Source organism: Ursus arctos, unplaced genomic scaffold (genome assembly GCF_023065955.2).
Source record: "Ursus arctos isolate Adak ecotype North America unplaced genomic scaffold, UrsArc2.0 scaffold_123, whole genome shotgun sequence".
Taxonomy (NCBI): domain Eukaryota; kingdom Metazoa; phylum Chordata; class Mammalia; order Carnivora; family Ursidae; genus Ursus; species Ursus arctos.
This window is the reverse complement of record NW_026622790.1, coordinates 60,230-77,642: the sequence shown is the minus strand read 5'-3', so window position 1 is coordinate 77,642 and position 17,413 is coordinate 60,230. Positions and strand designations below refer to the sequence as shown.

General features: G+C 56.5%; 1 protein-coding gene across 1 annotated transcript; it reads right to left on the bottom strand.

The window, feature by feature from the left end:
• Nucleotides 1–461: 461 nt before the first annotated feature.
• Nucleotides 462–12,144, bottom strand: RAB11B (RAB11B, member RAS oncogene family). Its single transcript, XM_048227080.2, has 5 exons — nucleotides 11,889–12,144; nucleotides 5,354–5,549; nucleotides 4,225–4,418; nucleotides 3,830–3,910; nucleotides 462–3,216 (listed from the first exon to the last, which is right to left on the bottom strand). Exons 1-5 carry the CDS (start codon nucleotides 11,926–11,928, stop codon nucleotides 3,071–3,073), a joined length of 657 nt encoding a protein of 218 aa, XP_048083037.1. The 5' UTR covers nucleotides 11,929–12,144; the 3' UTR covers nucleotides 462–3,070.
• Nucleotides 12,145–17,413: the final 5,269 nt, after the last annotated feature.

Genomic DNA, 17,413 nt, shown 5'->3' with positions numbered 1-17,413 from the left:
CACTTTTTTTTTTTTTTTAAGATTTTATTTATTTATTTATTTATTTGACAGAGAGACAGCCAGCCAGAGAGGGAACACAAGCAGGGGGAGCGGGAGAGGAAGAAGCAGGCTTCCAACAGAGGAGCCTGATGTGGGGCTCGATCCCATAACGCCGGGATCACACCCTGAGCCAAAGGCAGACGCTTAATGACTGTGCTACTCAGGAGCCCCCCCCCCACTTTTAAATGTCATAATTTATTTAGGTTAACACAGTTTGTGGAAAAATTAAACATAGAGTTACCCTATGACCCAGCGATTCCATTTCTGGCTATCTACCCAAAAGAACAGAAAGCAGGGACCTGAACACCTATCTGTACACCCGCGTTCATAGCAGCATGACCCACAATGGCCAACACGTAGAAGCAACCCAAATATCTATCAGTGGATGAATGGGTAAACAAGAAGTGGAAATCCATACAATGGATGATTATTCAGCCTTTATTAGAAAGGAAATTCTAACACCTGCTACAACACGGATAAACCTTGAAGACATTGTACTAAGTGAAATAAGCCAGTCACAAAAGCACATATACTGCATGATTCCACTTATAGGAGGTTCCTGGAGGAGTCAAATTCACAGACAGGAAGTAGATGGTGGGAGCCAGGAGCTGGGGGAGACGGTGTTTCACGGGGACAGAGTCTCAGTTTTCCAAGATGAAGAGTTCTGGAGACTGACGGTGGGGATCGTTGCTCAACACTGAATGTACTTAATGCCACTGGGCTGTACACTGAAAAATGGTCCAGATGGCCAATTTAATGTTGTGAATTTTACCATTAAAAAAAAAAAAGACTTAAGAACAGTGCCTGGCACTGAGTGAACACGCTTGGCTTGTTACATCACTGACATCAGAGTAACTGAAACGGCATCGCTGGACTGTGACCCCAAGGGGACAGTGTTGTCTTAGTCCTGTTCCCTGGTATGTGCCTCGGGCCTGGCCAATCCAACGGAGGCTCAGGAAAGATCTGATCTTTGGACTGACACCTCCCAGGGTGCCTCATACTTCATCCAGCCTGCCTGAAGCCTCTGCCCACCTTCTGCCCCCCCCCCCCCGCCCAAATCTAGATTCAGCACCCCCAGCATCTGAGTGAATGGCCCCTGGAGTGTGTGTGTGTGTGTGTGTGGTCCCACTGGGTCCCCCACTGACCTGTCCCTGGCCTTGGCTTAGGATGCCCCCTGGCCTGGAGCACACACCCTGGCTCAATCCAACTCCCCTACAGAAACAGCCCCCTGGGCTCAGGACTCTTCTGGAAAGACTGCCTGGGTTTGCCCAGCTCTCCAGGCAGGGCAGCCAAAGCCTGAAATTGGGAGAGAATAGACCCCTGTCTCTGGTGGCTCTTCTGGGGTCAAGGGCATAAGTGGCTTCAGCCAGAGGGTAGAACTTCTAGAACAGCTGCAGGCACTCAGGTGAGAGAGGACACACTGGGTCACACGGTCAGGGCAGGGATGGGGGTGGGGGGATCCACACAGGTGGGGCGGGGTGGAGGGGCAGAGGGGAGCAGCGGGGAATAGCAACACTACCTCCATAGTTGCAAATGGCCCGCAGGCCAGCTCTGCCCACACCGACAAGGGGAGAAGCTGGATCCTGGGGAGACGCAGAACAACTCTGTCTGCTTCCCCCGGTCACCAGTGTCCTCCCATTGGACCCTCCTTAAAGGGCAGCCTGGGATGGGGAAAGCTGGGGTGGCGCTGGCATCACCAACATCCCCTGGTGGAGCCCCTCTTGCCTGTCCTTGCTGGGACCCCAGGGCAGGAGGCGGCCGTGGGCAGCAGACAGAAGTGAGGACAGTCCAACCCCAGGGCTGGGAATAGGGAGCAGTGGGCACAGCTCAGGCCCTGCCAGGAGGCATCATCAGCTCCTGGGCCAGAAAGAGGTTGAATACATCCCCCAGCCACAGGGGCAGCTTGGAGAGGGCACCCACCCCTCCCCCACAGGCCAAGGCCCCTATGGTCAGTTCGTGGGCCTCTGCACTGTCCTAGGTGGCACTTGGACTTGGTCTTCTAGCTCCCTGCAGGGCTGAGCCAGGCCGATGCAGCCTGCAGCAGGACGTGTGCCTCGGGGAGCCCTGGCCCAGGCGTGGCCGCCTGGAGGAGAGAATGAAGACAAAGGCGCAGCGGCAGGTTTCTGTACAGGAAGTCGGATTATACATTTTAGTAACGGGCGGAAGAAATGAGGCATTGGGGCAACAGTGCGGGGGCCACAGGGAGAATAAGAGATCGAGAGCTGGGGTTTGGCGTCAATCTTACAAAGTGTATAAAGAATCTGTGTTTCTCTACAATAACAAAAAAACCAAAGGCTACAAGAGCGGTTGTATATACAAAACACGGAGATATTGCTTCACTTGCAACAGGTTCCTGACCAGACGGGAGACAAGACAGAGAGGGGCACAAGGAGGGGCTGGAGAGCGCGCTGCGTGCAAAAGGAGGGTGAGGGGGGAGAGGGGTCTTCTCCCAGCATAAATCTACAGGCAGGAGCTGGAGCCGCGCACGCACGGGAGAGGTCGAAGGCGTGTGCCAGTGCTGGCTGTGCGTGGGGAGCAGGGGGGCCGAGAGCCATGAGTGTCCGCCTGCCCCGGCCCCCTGGCGCCTTGCTCTTCGAGCTGACGCTCGGAAGGGGGTTCTGGGTGGGGGTCGGGGGACCAGTTGGGCCAACTGGCCACAGAGGGAGGGAGGCGACCGCTCCCTGGAGTCTGCCGTGGAAAACTGGAGAAGCCTGCTCGGCGTGCCCCTCCTCCTTGCCTCTGGCCGACCCGGTCCATCCTGCCACCCTCCCTGGCCCGCCGAGATGCACACTGGGGCCCGAGAAGAGCAGGTGCGGCGACCCGGGCGGTTGGCTTTCCTCGAGCGGGACAGCAGGTGCCACTCGACTCCTGTTCTTCCTGGGCCCCGGCCAGCCATGCGGAGCTCGATGGGAGGGCAGGAGCCAGGCACCGAGGGACGGAGAGGACGGGGCGGGGGCGCGCAGTGCGGTGAGGGGCGGGTGGAGGATGAGGACGCGCACGCGCACGGGCGCTCGGGCGGGGCGGGGGGCGGTCACAGGTTCTGGCAGCACTGCAGCTTGTTGGGTTTCTGTCCGTCGGTGGTGGGCGGCACGCTGATGTCCACCACGTTGTTGCCGGGGGACTCGTCGTGGGCTGCGCGGTCGGCGATCTGCTTCTGTGACACGATGCGGTAGATCTCTGCAGGTGGGGGAATGCGGGGTGACCCATCTGGACCTCACGCCCTCAGGAGAGCACCCCCAGGGCAGAGTCCAAGACCCCTCTCAATGCCCCCCCCCCCCCCCGTGCCCCCCCTCCCATCACGTCGGGGGGAACGAGGGCAGGGGCTGGGCTCCTGGAGGCTCCCACCCGGTCACCAAAAGCTGGCTGGGTGCTCAGCAAGGCCGGGATCTGTGTCTGGTCACAGAGGTACCCCCAGCCCGGCCTCTTCTCCTGTAAGATCAGAGGCCCCTCCTTCTCAGAATAAACGCCCAGGGGCCCTATGCCCCCGCGGCTGACAGAGCTGGCAGTTCTCAGGTGGGGCCACGCAGAGAGCCCCGCAGAAGCTGGGTAGAGGGGGTCTCTATGTCCTCAGGATCTGGCCTGATCCCACGAAGCACGCCATGTGTGTGCTCATGTCCAAACCGGCTTGCGGGTTTCAAGAATAACACTTCAGGGGCTGGGCTCTGGAGCAGGCGGGGGGGGGGGGGGGGGGGGGGGGGGAGGGAGGGGGGGCGGGGCTGGTGCCCTTTCCAGGCCCACCCACAGTGGGCATGCTGGGGTTACCATGGCCCCAGCCAGGCCCTGTGCCCACCTGTGAGGATGTTCTTGAAAGCTTCCTCGACGTTGGTGGAATCCAAGGCTGAGGTCTCAATGAAAGACAAGTTGTTCTTTTCTGGAACAGAACGAATATTGCCCAGGTGAGTGGGTGGGGGGGGGGGGGCAGGGGTACCCTGCATCCTCCCAGGGGGCCCTGCTTGCCTGGCCCAAGAAATGAATGATGGGGGCCAAAGAGACAGGAGTGAGATGCCCACACCTCAGGCCAGGGGCACAAACAGGGAAGATGGCAGGGATCTGGGGCAGGGGAGAGCTGCCTGCCTTCCACATGTTTCTCCAATGCCTCAGTCACAGTCCAACTTTCAGGAATGTGGCCCCTAGTGACACCCATGCCGCCCCCCCCCACACCTGCTCTGGCCCGGCACGACTCACCTGCAAAGGCACGAGCCTCGTCAGTGGGCACGGCCCGCAGGTGGCGCAGGTCACTCTTGTTGCCCACCAGCATGATGACGATGTTGCTGTCGGCGTGGTCCCGCAGCTCCTTCAGCCAGCGCTCCACGTTCTCGTAGGTCAGGTGCTTGGCGATGTCATACACGAGCAGTGCGCCCACTGCGCCGCGGTAGTACCTAGGGGGGCAGCGCGTAAGCCCACTGCCAGGGCCCTCCTCCGTGGGCAGCAGCTCCTTGGCCCCCCACAGGGCAGGAGGCACAGAGCCCGCCTGAGGGGTGGCCACTGTGGCCTCAAGGGAGGGGGGTGTGCCCTCAAGTTCTGGCTCTGCTCCCAGGTTCAGCTCAGGAATATGGGGCCAGAGGAAGGAGTTCGGGACCTGGAGTCAGAAGACCCTCACGGGGTCAGAAGACCATCAGGGGTCAGTCACAAAAGGGAAGAGAAAAGGGCCGCTGCTGAGCAAAAGCTCTGATGCCCACCGTGGCTTGGCCAGTCTGACCACCAAGGAGACTGACGGACACCCATCCACCCTGAGGGATCAGGGACATGAGAAGGTGACCAGGCCTCAGTGGAGGGAGTCCCGAGGGCGCAAGTGAATGACAGGAAATGGCGAGACACTGGGAGGGTCTAGGAAGAGGCAGCCCCAGTGGGTCCTGGTGGTGGGGGATCACAGGGAGGCGAGGGATGCCAGGCCTATGTGGGAGGACAGGACGAGGGTGGGACAGGATCTGAGCTGAAGCACAGAGGGAAGCTGAGGGAAGACAGGCAGGGCAGGCGAGCAGGCAGGACTGGGGAGCGGGGAGAGGGGCCCAAGCCAGTGCAGGGTAACAATCCTCAGGTGCAGCCAGCATCTGGTGAAACCACAGTGCCTCAAGGGACTCCAGGGCTCAGAGGGACCATAGGACATGCCTACCCTAGCCAGGGTCACAGTGTGGCCGAGACTGGGCACTCGTCTTCCCAATGGTCCCATAGCTCCTGGGGGTCTTGTACCTCCACCCTGCGCCCCCCACTCTCAGGTGTCTTTCCCCTTTTCCTGCCCCACTCCTACCCATCCTTCAGGGCCCACCAGCCCCACACTCATGGCTTCCTGCATCACCCCAGCCCTGTCACTCACGCGGAGGTGATGGCACGGTAGCGCTCCTGACCGGCGGTGTCCCAGATCTGCGCCTTGATGGTCTTGCCGTCCACCTGGATGCTGCGGGTGGCAAACTCCACGCCGATGGTGCTCTTGCTCTCCAGGTTGAACTCGTTGCGGGTGAAGCGTGATAGCAGGTTGCTCTTCCCCACGCCCGAGTCCCCAATGAGCACCACTTTGGGGGCAGGAGGGAGACAGGTGAGACTCTGCAAGCCAGCCTCCCCAAGCCAAGGCCCATACACCACCCACATCCACCTGCAGGACCGTCAGCGGCACCCTGGGTGCTGCACAAACTTGAAAGGCAACGTCAGAGCAGTCGGAGCTGTCCTGGAGCCCGAGGCACCACACTTCCTGGTGCAGAAGCAAACTGAGGCTCAGGGCTTCCTGAAACACAGCCACCATGGACAGCGCAACACCCCTGGTGTCTTTGGGTCTTTCTGCCCCAACTGCGATATATGGACCGACATCCCGGCAGGTAGGCAGAGTGGGGATCCATCAACCCCTGAACCTCCCCTGCAGCCTGACAGCCAAGAAAGCTTCAGGGCTGGGCAACCTTGGACGAATCACTTAACCTCTCTGGGCTCCCTTTTCTGCAAGAGGGGGACTCGAGGAGAAAAAGGCAGGATCAGAACTGCACTAGCATCTAGCATGCTAAGGCAGGCAGAGGAGCAGCTCTTACTAGGTTCTTACCTACAAGGGTCTGTCTCTGGAGCTCTAAGTCACAGGAAATGAGAAGCCTCACCCCCACGCCCACCCACTGCTTCCTCATGGAGAGCTGCCGCAAGCAAACCCACATTCAGCCCCGGCATCGTCAGAGCTGGCTCATGCCGAACAGGAATGTGCCCTCTAGATGCAGCTGTGAAGGCACAGAGCCTGCCACCCCGACGCCCCCAGAGTCAGCCCTTCCTGCAGAGACATCCAGAGCACGAGTCCTCCTGAGCAGGGCAGAGCAGGCCCCTCCAGTCTTTCCCTGTATCCCTCTCTTTATCAAGTCTCCTGCCCCGGACAGAGGGGCATTGCCTCCAGAGGCCAAGGCGCCCCAGGCTCTGTGGTAGGGCCGCGTGAGATGGTCCAGGAGGGGTGTGAGCCCAGGAGGCTGTCCTTAGACCCAGGGCACACTGGAGTCTCACGTCTGTGCATGCACAGTGTGTGAGCCGCACATGCACGCGTGGGTACGTGTGCAGCACAGAAGAAACAACATGTGGCTGTGTGACTGACCAGACACCCCAGGCGGAAACCACATGGACCCCCACGTGTGGACCTTGGGCTCTGGCACCCAACGGTGGGTCTGTCTAGTGGAAAGCCAAAGGGGTTGTAGGTTTGGTCACCCACAGCCCCAGTTAAGTTTTTCCTCCATGGAAAGTTGTATATGTGCATGGCCAAATTCCCACGGCTTCTGACCACCTTCACTACCCCCACCCCTGTCCACACCGCACCACTCCCCGCGTCCTTGTGGTTACTCGCATAGCCAACCACCAGGCTGTTTTCCTGGAGGCCACCAGAGGGCGCCTGTGGGCACCTGAATGGTTCCCACTACTCCTCCAGGGCTCCCACCTCCCAGAGGGAAAGTCCAAATCTTCCCTGAGGCCCATAGAGCCTTGCACCGCCTGCCCCACGCCCTCCCTGCCCTCCCCTCCTCCCTCTCGCACTCTGCTCCAGCCACAGGGGCCTCCTCGCTGGGACTCGGAGATAGACAGGGGCGTAGTGCGCTTCGCCTGGACCATTCCTCCCCAGGTATCCGCCTGGTGCCTGCCCTCACCTCCTCAGCGTGGTCCCTCAGGTGACACTCGATTGAGGAAGCAGGCCCTCGACCCTCTTAAAAGCCCACTCCCCTCCCCGCCGGCCTTTCTTGCGCAGCTCCCCCACTCACTCACGCTCTTGCCAGCCCTCACTTATTTGTTTGTTGCCATTTGGTCATAAGGGGGGCTTCTCGGGCAGTCTGAGTTCCTGCTGTGTCCCCAGGACCTGGTGCAGTGCCCAGCACCCAGGAAGCACCCGATCAATGTCTGCTGGATGAACGAATGGCCAAAGTGACTGGCCCACAGCCACCTCCACACCTGGAAGACGCCCAGGTTACCAACCTCAGGCCACAGGGGCAGAGGAGGCAGGCAAGGCAGCCCCCAGAATACTAAGAACAAGAAGAATGTTTAATGAGGCTGTCCTACGAAAGCCCTCGATGTGCACCACCTCATGGAAGTCTCGCGTAACCTTTACAGGTTAGGAAGCAGAACGCTGAGCCCAAGGCACTATGAGCCCGTGCCTGTTTGCAGGCCCGCTCCTACCTCCCAACCCGGCTCACCGGACAGTGACTTGCCCAGGGCCGCCTGGCTGGAAAGTGGTCCACCAGGATTTGAACCCATGTCTTCTGCATCCAGGGCTGAGCTCAGGGATCTGGGTCCAGCCTCCTCCCCTCCCACCATCTGGGGCATCCCGACCGTCAGAGTAGCTGGCAAACTCCAGCTCATCCTTCAAAACCCCTCAAGTCAGGCCTCTCCTCTCCCCTCAAACCACGAGTGGCCTGGCCTCCATGACCTGGGAAAACAAGGCCGGTGTTCTCTTGTGACACTGTAGGTGCCCAACGGAAGACTGCGAGCTGACATTGGAGAAAGGTGGGAAGAGGTCGAGACGGACATGGGCCTGCGGCTCTCAATCATGCTGTGGGGTCCACCACTCACACCCCCAACCCCTCACCTCCTTCCCACGTGGCCAGAGGGACCTGGCCAAGGCTGGAGAGGCTGGCTTACAATTCTTGCGCCCTCAGGAACCGAACAGGAAATGAGCAGGAGGGTCCCTTCTGGGCCCTGCCCTGTATCACCAGCCCTATCCCGTACCTCCCTTCCCAGCTTTGGCCCCATCAACTCTGGCCTGGCCTAGCCAATCATCTCCTCAGCACCTCCAGCCAGGCCCAGCCCTAAAGGCTTTGTGATCGCAGTCTCAGGGCCATCCCAGGGGCAAATGTTCATGTTATCCTTCCCCTTTCACAGTTGGGGATATTCAACCCAGAGTGACCAAGTTCCTGGGCCAGGGTCACCCAGTGAGAAAGTGGAGGCTAGAGCAAGATGAGAGCCCCCCGGCCACTGCCCAGATGAACGGCGGGAAGGCCAGGCTGCTGGGACAGCCCCTGGCGAATGGTGCCTGATGCAGGGAGGTGGCCAGTGGGGCAGCGGCCAGGCTGGCCCCATGTGCAGGCTAGGGATGAGAACAGCATTGTCCAAGGCACAAGTGATCTGTTGTCTTGGGGAAATAAAGGGCCCTTGAGGACACAGCCCCTAGAATTTCCACAGAAGTCGGTGGCATCACTGGCTGGGAAACGGCCCCCCCGGGCATGCCACTTGGCTGGCAGAGCAGGCAAGCCCAGTTGGCAAAAACAAAGAGCTGGCACCTCTTTGAAGCCCTGGGTCCTCTGACCTGCCCCAAGACAGTGTGGCACCCCTGGGGCCCATACGCTGACGCTCAGGTGGACTGTGGCCATTTGGGGGGGGGGGCTGGCTCCCCTACTCCAGGCAGAGCAGGCCCCTGCTTCTCCTCCAGGAAGCCGGCCCTGACCATCCCAGGCCCCAGACACTGGCACCTGGGGGCCATCCCGCCTCAGTTATATCCAGGGAATCAGAGCAGAAGAGAGATAGAGGCCCAAAGGCAGGGCACAGGCAAAGCTACCAGGGGACAATGGGGGAAGATGGTGCGCTCAGGTCCTTCCCGGTGGCTCTGGCGGGGGCCCTGCCCAAGCTGGAGAGCAAGGAGGCTGCCTCAGGAGCACTCAGCAGAGGAAGGTGAGCACTGGGGCTGGCCTGGCCTGTTCCCTGGGTGCTGGCTGCTACTCTCTCCTCGCCCCCTTTCCCAAAAGGACTTACAGATGGCACAGGGGTGGACAAAGCCCAGGGGACAAGGTCCTGGGCTACCACAGCAGCTTCCCACTTCGACCCACATCCTCAGAGGCCAGGTGAGTGGCCGGGGGGCTCTAGGACCGCTCTTGGTGGCCCTTGGGGACCTAGCTGCTCCCACTGTGGATCCTGATCCCGCAGCCTGGTCAAGCCAAGAGAGCTCAGGGGTGCTCCCAGGGGCGGATCTGCAGGCTGGGAAAATGGCCCATGGCTGACAGGCTAAAACATTAGCAGGCTGAACATGAGACCTATAATTAGGTACAAATAAACAACTTTCAAGAGAAATATGCAGAGATAACAGGGAGACCTCCAACAAGACATACGTGTGAACGTGAGGTCTCAGATGCCTGCAGTTTGGGAAATACTGACCTTGTGGGTTTGACTTTCACTTCTAACCCTGCGTGAGCAGGGCACCTGCTGACTCAGAAAAGGAGGCTATCCGGGGAGGGCAGCGGGGCAGGCGGCCCCCACTGGCACCCCCGCCCTGTGCCAGTTGCCGCCGAAGCCAGATCTGGGCTTCCAGGAAGCAGACTCTGGAGATGAGTCCCGGGAAGCACACAGCCGCTCCATTGCCCCTGACCCAGTAACTGGACTTCTGGGAACATACTTCAAGGAAATAACCCAAAGGGCAAAAGATGACTAGTGCAAACCCTTGAGCTGGGTTATTTATAACAGCAAGCGGCTGAAAATAACAAGCGGGCAATGGCCCCAGAAACCTGGAGATGACGACTGGGGTTAAGGCCCCCTGCCCTGGCAGTCCACATTCGGGTGCCCAACCAGGACCTGGGGAGCAGTGGCCTCAGGGCCCCAGCAGCAGCAGGATGGAGTCCCATCCACCTGTGGCCAGTCCCTGAAGCCCTGACAGAAGAGCTTCCCCTACCTCTAACGTAAGACCCCAGGGCGCAGTCAGCACCGGGGCCTTGGCTTGGTAACTGCTGACCACACAGCGTTCCCTGCCAGTGACTTATGAGCCTGCACACAGCTCTCCGGGGCCACGGTACATGTGACAACTCTGGTCTCTGTATGGGCACTCCCCCTGCCCAGAAGCCTTTCACCACATGGACATCCCAGGTAGGGAGCACTCCACCCCGCTCTCCACATCCCCAAGGTCCCCCGGCTTCCGGCCCCAACATGTGGGATGATACCACAGACATAATGGTCAATGATGGGCACAGACCACACTCCCAGCAACAGCCAGGCTTCCCCAACAAGGGGACGATGCAAGCCGCTGGTGTGGGAGGCAGACCCTCGCATGGCAGGCAGCAGGACAAAGGTGCCTCATGCAGCCCCAGGGTTAGCTATCAAGGGCAACCACTGTCAGCCAGGGAGCCCAGAACAGACAGCCCAGGACCTGGCCAAAGCCCAGGTTGGCACAGAAGGCACTGTGAACCCAGTGACTCTTTTTTTTTCTAAGATTTTATTTTTAAGTAATCTCTACACCCAAAGTGGGGCTCAAATTTACAACCCAGAAATCAAGAGTTACATGCTCTACCAGCTGAGCCAGCCTGCATCCCCGAAAGTCAGTGACTCTTAAGTCAATCCACAACCCCAATGAAGTGGAGGGAGTCTCCCCAGCTTGAGCTGCAGGGTGAGGAAGCCAGGCCAGCAGTGACTGCCTGACCTGCCAAGGCCATACTTGAGGCTTCTAGAGCCCTCTGTCCCTTGAACAGAGACATCCTCCAGCAGGTTGGCCAAAGGCCAGCCCATCAGTGCGCATGTGTTGGGGGAGGTGGTCTGACAGGCTTAGTCCCACATACACTCCTTAGGTGGTAAAGCCCACAGCTGACCTGGGTTCAAATCCTGCTCCAACATTTTTCAAATATGCCCTGTTTCTCTGGGTCTCAGTTTCCAGGTCCACAGAGAGAGGTTGGATACTACCCACGACCTCACAGGGTTGCGGTGAGCATTTCAATGAATTCGCGGGCGTGAAGTGCTCAGAGAAGAGCAGGTACTTGGGTAATTCTATTAAGAGTTCTAAGAGTTCAAAGATAATTGTTACCGTTAATCACCAAGCCTGGGTCCAGCACACACAGTCCCCCCACCAGGTGCCCCTTCCACGAAATTCTGGGTCAGCACCCCAATCCAGGGACCCCCACCACACACCTCAATCCCTCTCGTCCAGTCCCTTCCCGGGCACCGGCCCCAGACAAGCTGCCGCCAATCAGGACCGGCTCCTCCCACTCCGTGAGAGCACCACCCCCACTTGCCCAGTCCCCGCCCACTTCTTGGACACGCCCACCATGCCCTAGCCCCGCCTCTGGCGGCCCCGCCCCCACCATGAATGGAGCTTTCCACCCAGCCCAGCCCGCCAAAAGCTCAGGAGGCCCCGCCCCCAGAGGCCCCGCCCCTAACGGCCTCTCCCACCGCTTGGGGCCCCACCCCCTCCGGGCCCCGGCCCCGCCTCGGCGCATCCAGGGCCCCCAGGCCTCTCTGGGCCGCCCGCTCCGCACGGCCGCGCACTCCAGCTCGTAGCTGACCGAGCCCAAACTGCCCCGGCCTTCCCCGCTGCCTAACCCGCCGGCCCCCAAGTCCCGGGCTCCGGCCTGGGCCTAGCGGACCCGAGCGCAGCCTCAACCCGCCTGCCTGCTGCCTCCCCGCCGTCCCCTCGCCCGTCTCTGTCCCACAGACCGCACCTTTGAATAGGTAGTCGTACTCGTCGTCCCGGGTCCCCATTGTCCTGGCGCTTCCGGCGGGATCGGCGACTCCGCAGCCCCACCACAAACACCCGACGGGGGCGGAGCCGGCGCCGCGCAGAGCGGCGGCTCGATGACCAATCAGAAGCGGGTGGCGTAGCGACCGGCACCCAGGGCAGCCAGTCACAGGCGGAAGCAGAGCCTCAAGGGTGGGCACCGCCTGGGATCCACCCTCCTCGCCTTCGGTCTCCTGGAGAAAGGCGGAAGGAATGCGGACCTTTCTGAAGTGACGGCGACATCAGCCTATCAGAGGTGGGCTCTGGAAGGCGGGGCGGAAGACTGTGAGAATGAAACAGATTGATGGAGCGAGGAACCAATGAGAGGCTTGGTTCAGACTGTCCTGGAGTACCAGAGGACCTGTCCGGGAAGGGAAATGGGGCTACGTCCAGGTGATGTTACGCTAGTTAACGTCCCGATGACGTCATAGGTCAATGCGCGCTGCTCTGCTCCCCCCGCACCCCCGCACCCCGTTTCCCTTCTCTCTCCTCCCTCCTCCCTCCCCAGTAAATGACCGTTTCTGGGCCTCTGAGCGGGTTTTGTTTTGTTTTGTTTTTTCCACCGAGGGGTTCCCTCTCCGCTCTTGGTTGGGTTTCCATCATTATGTTTGTGAATCATTAAGGAACCCCTCTACCTCGGTTTCCTCCGCTACATGACGGGAGAAACTCACTTCGTGGAATCTTTTGAGGATAACTAGATATCACCCTAAAGACATACCAAATCAACCATCCACTTTCTGTCATTGAGTCTTTAACAAATATTTATAAAATCCTTCCCAGACATCAGACTGTCTCCAACATGAATTGATCTCCCCTTCTTACCCTGGCCCTGTTTTATTCCACTTTTCTGCCCCAGAGGATTTATCATACCCGACATTAGACTATGTATTTCTGGGACCCTTGATCTCGGGGTCCTGAGTTCGGGCCCCATTTGGGCATAGAGCTTTTTTTTTTTTTTTTTTTTTAAGTGTATTTCTTTCTTGATCCATTAATCTCTGTAGTCCCCTGCCAACAGAACATCAGCCCCATGAAGGCAAGGACCCTGTCACTGCTGGGGCTGTGTCCCTAATGGTCAGTAAATATTTGATCAGTGATGAATAATGTAACCAGAGAGCTCTGTGGTAGTTATTTTGCTATAATTATAATTATTATAATTGCCTCGTAGATCTCATCCCTGCATTGTCCAACAGGCATCCCAGACACTAATTTGGCCTCTTTACCCATATCCACTCCTGTGACTCTGTGTCCCCCATGCCACCCCCCACCTCCATTCCCCTCCCCTGCCTAACTCACAGCCAAAGGTCATGGATTCCTCTCTCCTCATATTTTTTTTTTTTAAGATTTTATTTATTTATTTGACAGAGATAGAGACAGCTAGCGAGAGAGGGAACACAAGCAGGGGGAGTGGGAGAGGGAGAAGCAGGCTCCCAGCAGAGGAGCCTGATGTGGGGCTCGATCTCAGAACGCCGGGATCACGCCCTGAGCTGAAGGCAGACGCTTAACGACTGAGCCACCCAGGCGCCCCCCTCTCTCCTCATATTTTAGTCCCCTGCTTCTTCCTGCCCTCCTTTCCCTCAGTTGTTCTCACCCCCGCCAGTGCCACCATCTCAATCATGGCCCCATCATCACTCCCTGGACCTGAGCTGTTGTCTGTCCTCAGATCTCCCTGCTCTGCCCTCACCCCACACAGTCTGTTCTTTCCAACGCAGTCAGAGGAGGCTTTTTTTTTTTTCTTTTTCTTTTTCTTTTTTTTTTTTTTAGGTAAGCTCTATGCCCAACATGAGACTCAAACTCATCACCCTGAGATCAAGAGTCACATGCTTCACCAACTAAGCCAGCCAGGGGCCCCCAGTCAGAGGAGGCTTTTAAAACATAAGTCAGGGGGTGCCTGGGTGGCACAGCGGTGGAGGTGGCTTTTGAGTCACACCTGCTAAGTGCCAGGCAGTGCTCTAGGTGCTGGGGATGCAGCATGGAATAAGACAAAGTCCTAGCCCTCACAGAGCTGACAGTCTAATGGGGTCAGGCCGACAAGAAGCCAGTAAACAACCTGCACGAGATAATTTCAGAATGGGAGGCGGGCAGTGAGGGGAATAACTTGAATTATGTGATGATGGCGCTCCTTAGCTGGGGACCCAGGGAAGGCTTCCTGGGGGAGGGGGCGTTTGTACTGTTTGGGGGAAGGGGAGGAGGTGGTGGGAACAGCATTTCAGGGGGACACAACAGCAAGTGAGAGAGACTCTGGTGGATCTGAACAGCCAGGTGGCCATGGTGGCTGGTGGCTGGAGAGTGGGGTCCAGGGGCCAGGAGATCGGATGAGGTGAAAAAGCGAGACTGGAAGCCAGACCAGAGTGCACCGTCCCAGGCCTTGTCAGCACAATCCCGGGCAGTTGGCTTGAAGCCTTGCACATTCCCACACAAATGCCCTCCCCACCCACCCCCAGTTCACCGTCCTAGCTTCCTGCCCAAATGCTGCAGCCAGGTGGGGCTACTAAAAGCTCCCCAGTGAGCTTTACTTCCTGCCAAGGTCACTAGACTTTTGCTCTCACTGTGCCCTCTTCCTGGAATACCACCCCCCACCCCCAGCCCCACCTTCTTTGTAGAATTCTCATCCTTCTTTGAAAACTGACTCAAAAGCCACCTCCACCCTGAAGCCTTTTCTCCAGGATAGCTCAGAGTAATATCAGTAATGTCGACTAATGCTTATATTGTGTGCTAGGAGCCAGTCACTGTTTGGAGTGCTTTCCATTTACTGCTACATGAAATCCTCACAGCACCAGGAGAACAGAAGGGGTAGGGATGGGAGGGGAGGGTACCAAAGCCTCCACCACCACCCCCATTTTCCAGATGCAGGAACTGAGGCCACGAGCTTAAATAGACCATCTCTAGCCAACCAGGAGAATGATGTGGTTGAAGAGCTCTGACTCCGGAGTTGGACGGGTCTGGATTCACATCCTGGCTCTTGTTTGGTTCCCAATCCCAGTGGTTATTCTTTGTGTTGTTCCTTGGATGGAAGAGGCAGTGATGACAGGAGAAGGGACAGGGTTGGGGAGATAAGCTCTCTTGGCACAGCTTGAGAGTTAAGAGGGCAGAGGTGAGGAAACCCCCTACCTCCCCAACCTCCATAGACGGCACTTTCCACCAGTTCCAGCCGCAGTGGGCTCAAGGGAGACTCTGCAAGCCTGCCTGGTACAGGACACCCCCAAACAAGGAGCCTGGAGAGCGTCTGGCCTCCAGCTGAGGAGTTCATCACCCATACTCAGCCAGGGCCCCAGCAAAGCTACTGTGTCCCCACATGAACCAGGAAGAGTCATAGGACCAGAAAAGCACAGACTTTTCCCCTAGCAAAGGAGGCCCCCACCACTTCCCCAAGAACACTTAAAAAGCATATTGGAAGGATAGGTTTTCCTAATAAAACAGCAGCTGGGGTTCAGGGCACAGGCAGATGTTGCTTTTCCCAAACATGGGTCCTGGAGACAAGGCATCACGTTATTCCAGACCACATGATATGAGTGGCAATTTTAGGCAGTGCATTAAAGAGCATTGAACCACATGCTGAGAAAGTCATACCTTTTTTCCATTTCTGAAGCATTTTATTATCCATCAAGGAGAGGAGCTTATTCTTTCTTGCTCATATTTCTTGAACAGTTTTCTACCCCTCATCTCCCTTTCATTTTTTTTTAATTTTAATTTTATTTATTTATATGACACAGAGCCGGGGGGAGAGAGCACGAGCCAGGGGGAGAGGCAGAGGGAGAAGCAGACTCCCCACTGAGCAGGGAGCCCGATGTAGGACCAATCCAGGAACCCTGTGATCATGACCCGAGCCAAGGGCAGCCCCTCAACCAACTGAGCCACCCAGGTGCCCCTCTTTTTTTTTTTTATATTTATTTATTTATTTATTTATTTATTTATTTATTTATTTGAGAGAGAGAGAGCAGGGAGGGCAAGGGGCAGAGGGAGAGAGAGTCTTAAGCAGACTCCTCCATGCTGAGTGCAGAGTCCAACGTGGGGCTCAATCTCACGACCCCAAGATCACCACCTGAGCCAAAACCAAGAGCTGGACACTTAACCAACTCTGCCACCCGGGTGCCCCCCCCCCCATCTCCCTTTCTATACAGAGCTCCGACACAGGCTGAGAGTCTTCAGAAGGTAACAGGATCTGGCTACGATTTTTCTTGCCCACGTTTTATTGTGAAATTTTTTTTAACATTTAGAAAAATGAAAAGAATTGTATAGAGAATATCTAGATTCCATTTTACTTGATCACATATCCATCTCTCTATCCACCCACCCAACCCTTTGATGAATTTCAAAGAAAGTTGAAAATTTGGAGGAATCTGACGTAGAGCATGGTGATTATAGTTAGTACTTGAAAGTTGCCAAGAGAACAGAGATTAGATGTTCTCACCACAGAAAAGAAGTAACTGTGATGTGATGGAGGTGACAGCCAACACCATGGGGGTAATCATTTCCCAATATATACATGTATCAAATCAACACATTGTACACCTTAAACTTACACAATGTCATATGTCAGTTGTATCTCAAGATAGCTGGAAAAAATAAAAATAAAAGAAAGTTGAAGACATCAGTCTACTTCCCACTTCAGCATGCATATCATTAACTGGAGTTCAGTATTTGGTTATGGCTCTCTTTGTTTCGTTTTGGTTTTATTCCTTCTAAGGTGAAATTTACATACAATGAAATGCAAATCTGAAGTGTACATTCACAGAGACAAAGGCATATGGAGTAACCCTCCTCTCTCAAGGTTCAGAACATCATCATCACGGGACAAAGCTACCTCATGCCCCTTCTTAGTCAATCCCACCAATCTTGCCACTATTTATATGTTTTTCCCCACCCAAAGTGACGGCCTCATTTTGGACTACCAGTTATAGGCCAACCTATCTGTAATAAGGAAGGGCTTTGGAGGTAAGCTTGGTGAGGGTCGGAATCTTTTTGTTCACTAGAGTATCCCAAGCACTTAGTATAAGAGCTTGGGATGTGGTAGGAATTCAATAGATATTAGTTGAATTTATATACGTATTTTTACGTCCAACTTAAAGGATAACTTATGCAGATGTGGTTAAGATGTGAAGAATTTACCCAAAACACTACATGAATGTACACACTAGACCCGTGCTGTCCAATACAGTGGTCGTTACCCCCTGTGGTTGTTGAGCCTGTGAAATATGGCAGGTCCCGGGTCGCCCGGGTGGCTTGGTCGGTTAAGCATCTGCTTTTGGCTTGGGATCGAGTCCCCGCATCGGGCTCCGTGATCAGCGGGGAGTCTGCTTCTCCCTCTCCCTGCAGCTCCCCCTGCATGTACACGCTCTCTCTCTCTCTGACAAACAAGTAAATAAAATATTTTTTTTTAATGTTAAAAGAAACATGGCCAGTCCCAATTGAGATGTACCCTAAGCATAAAATAAACACTGGGTTCCAAAGACTTAGTACAAAAAAGCAGTG

Bases quoted from the DNA above. Each gene is read 5' to 3' on its own strand.
- RAB11B (XM_048227080.2), bottom strand. From the start codon at position 11,928: ATGGGGACCCGGGACGACGAGTACGACTACCTATTCAAAG. The intron at 5,550-11,888 runs GTGCGGTCTGTG...CTGCCCCCAAAG, and splicing joins GTACGACTACCTATTCAAAG to TGGTGCTCATTGGGGACTCG. The intron at 3,911-4,224 runs GTGAGTCGTGCC...GTTCTGTTCCAG, and splicing joins CGAGGCTCGTGCCTTTGCAG to AAAAGAACAACTTGTCTTTC.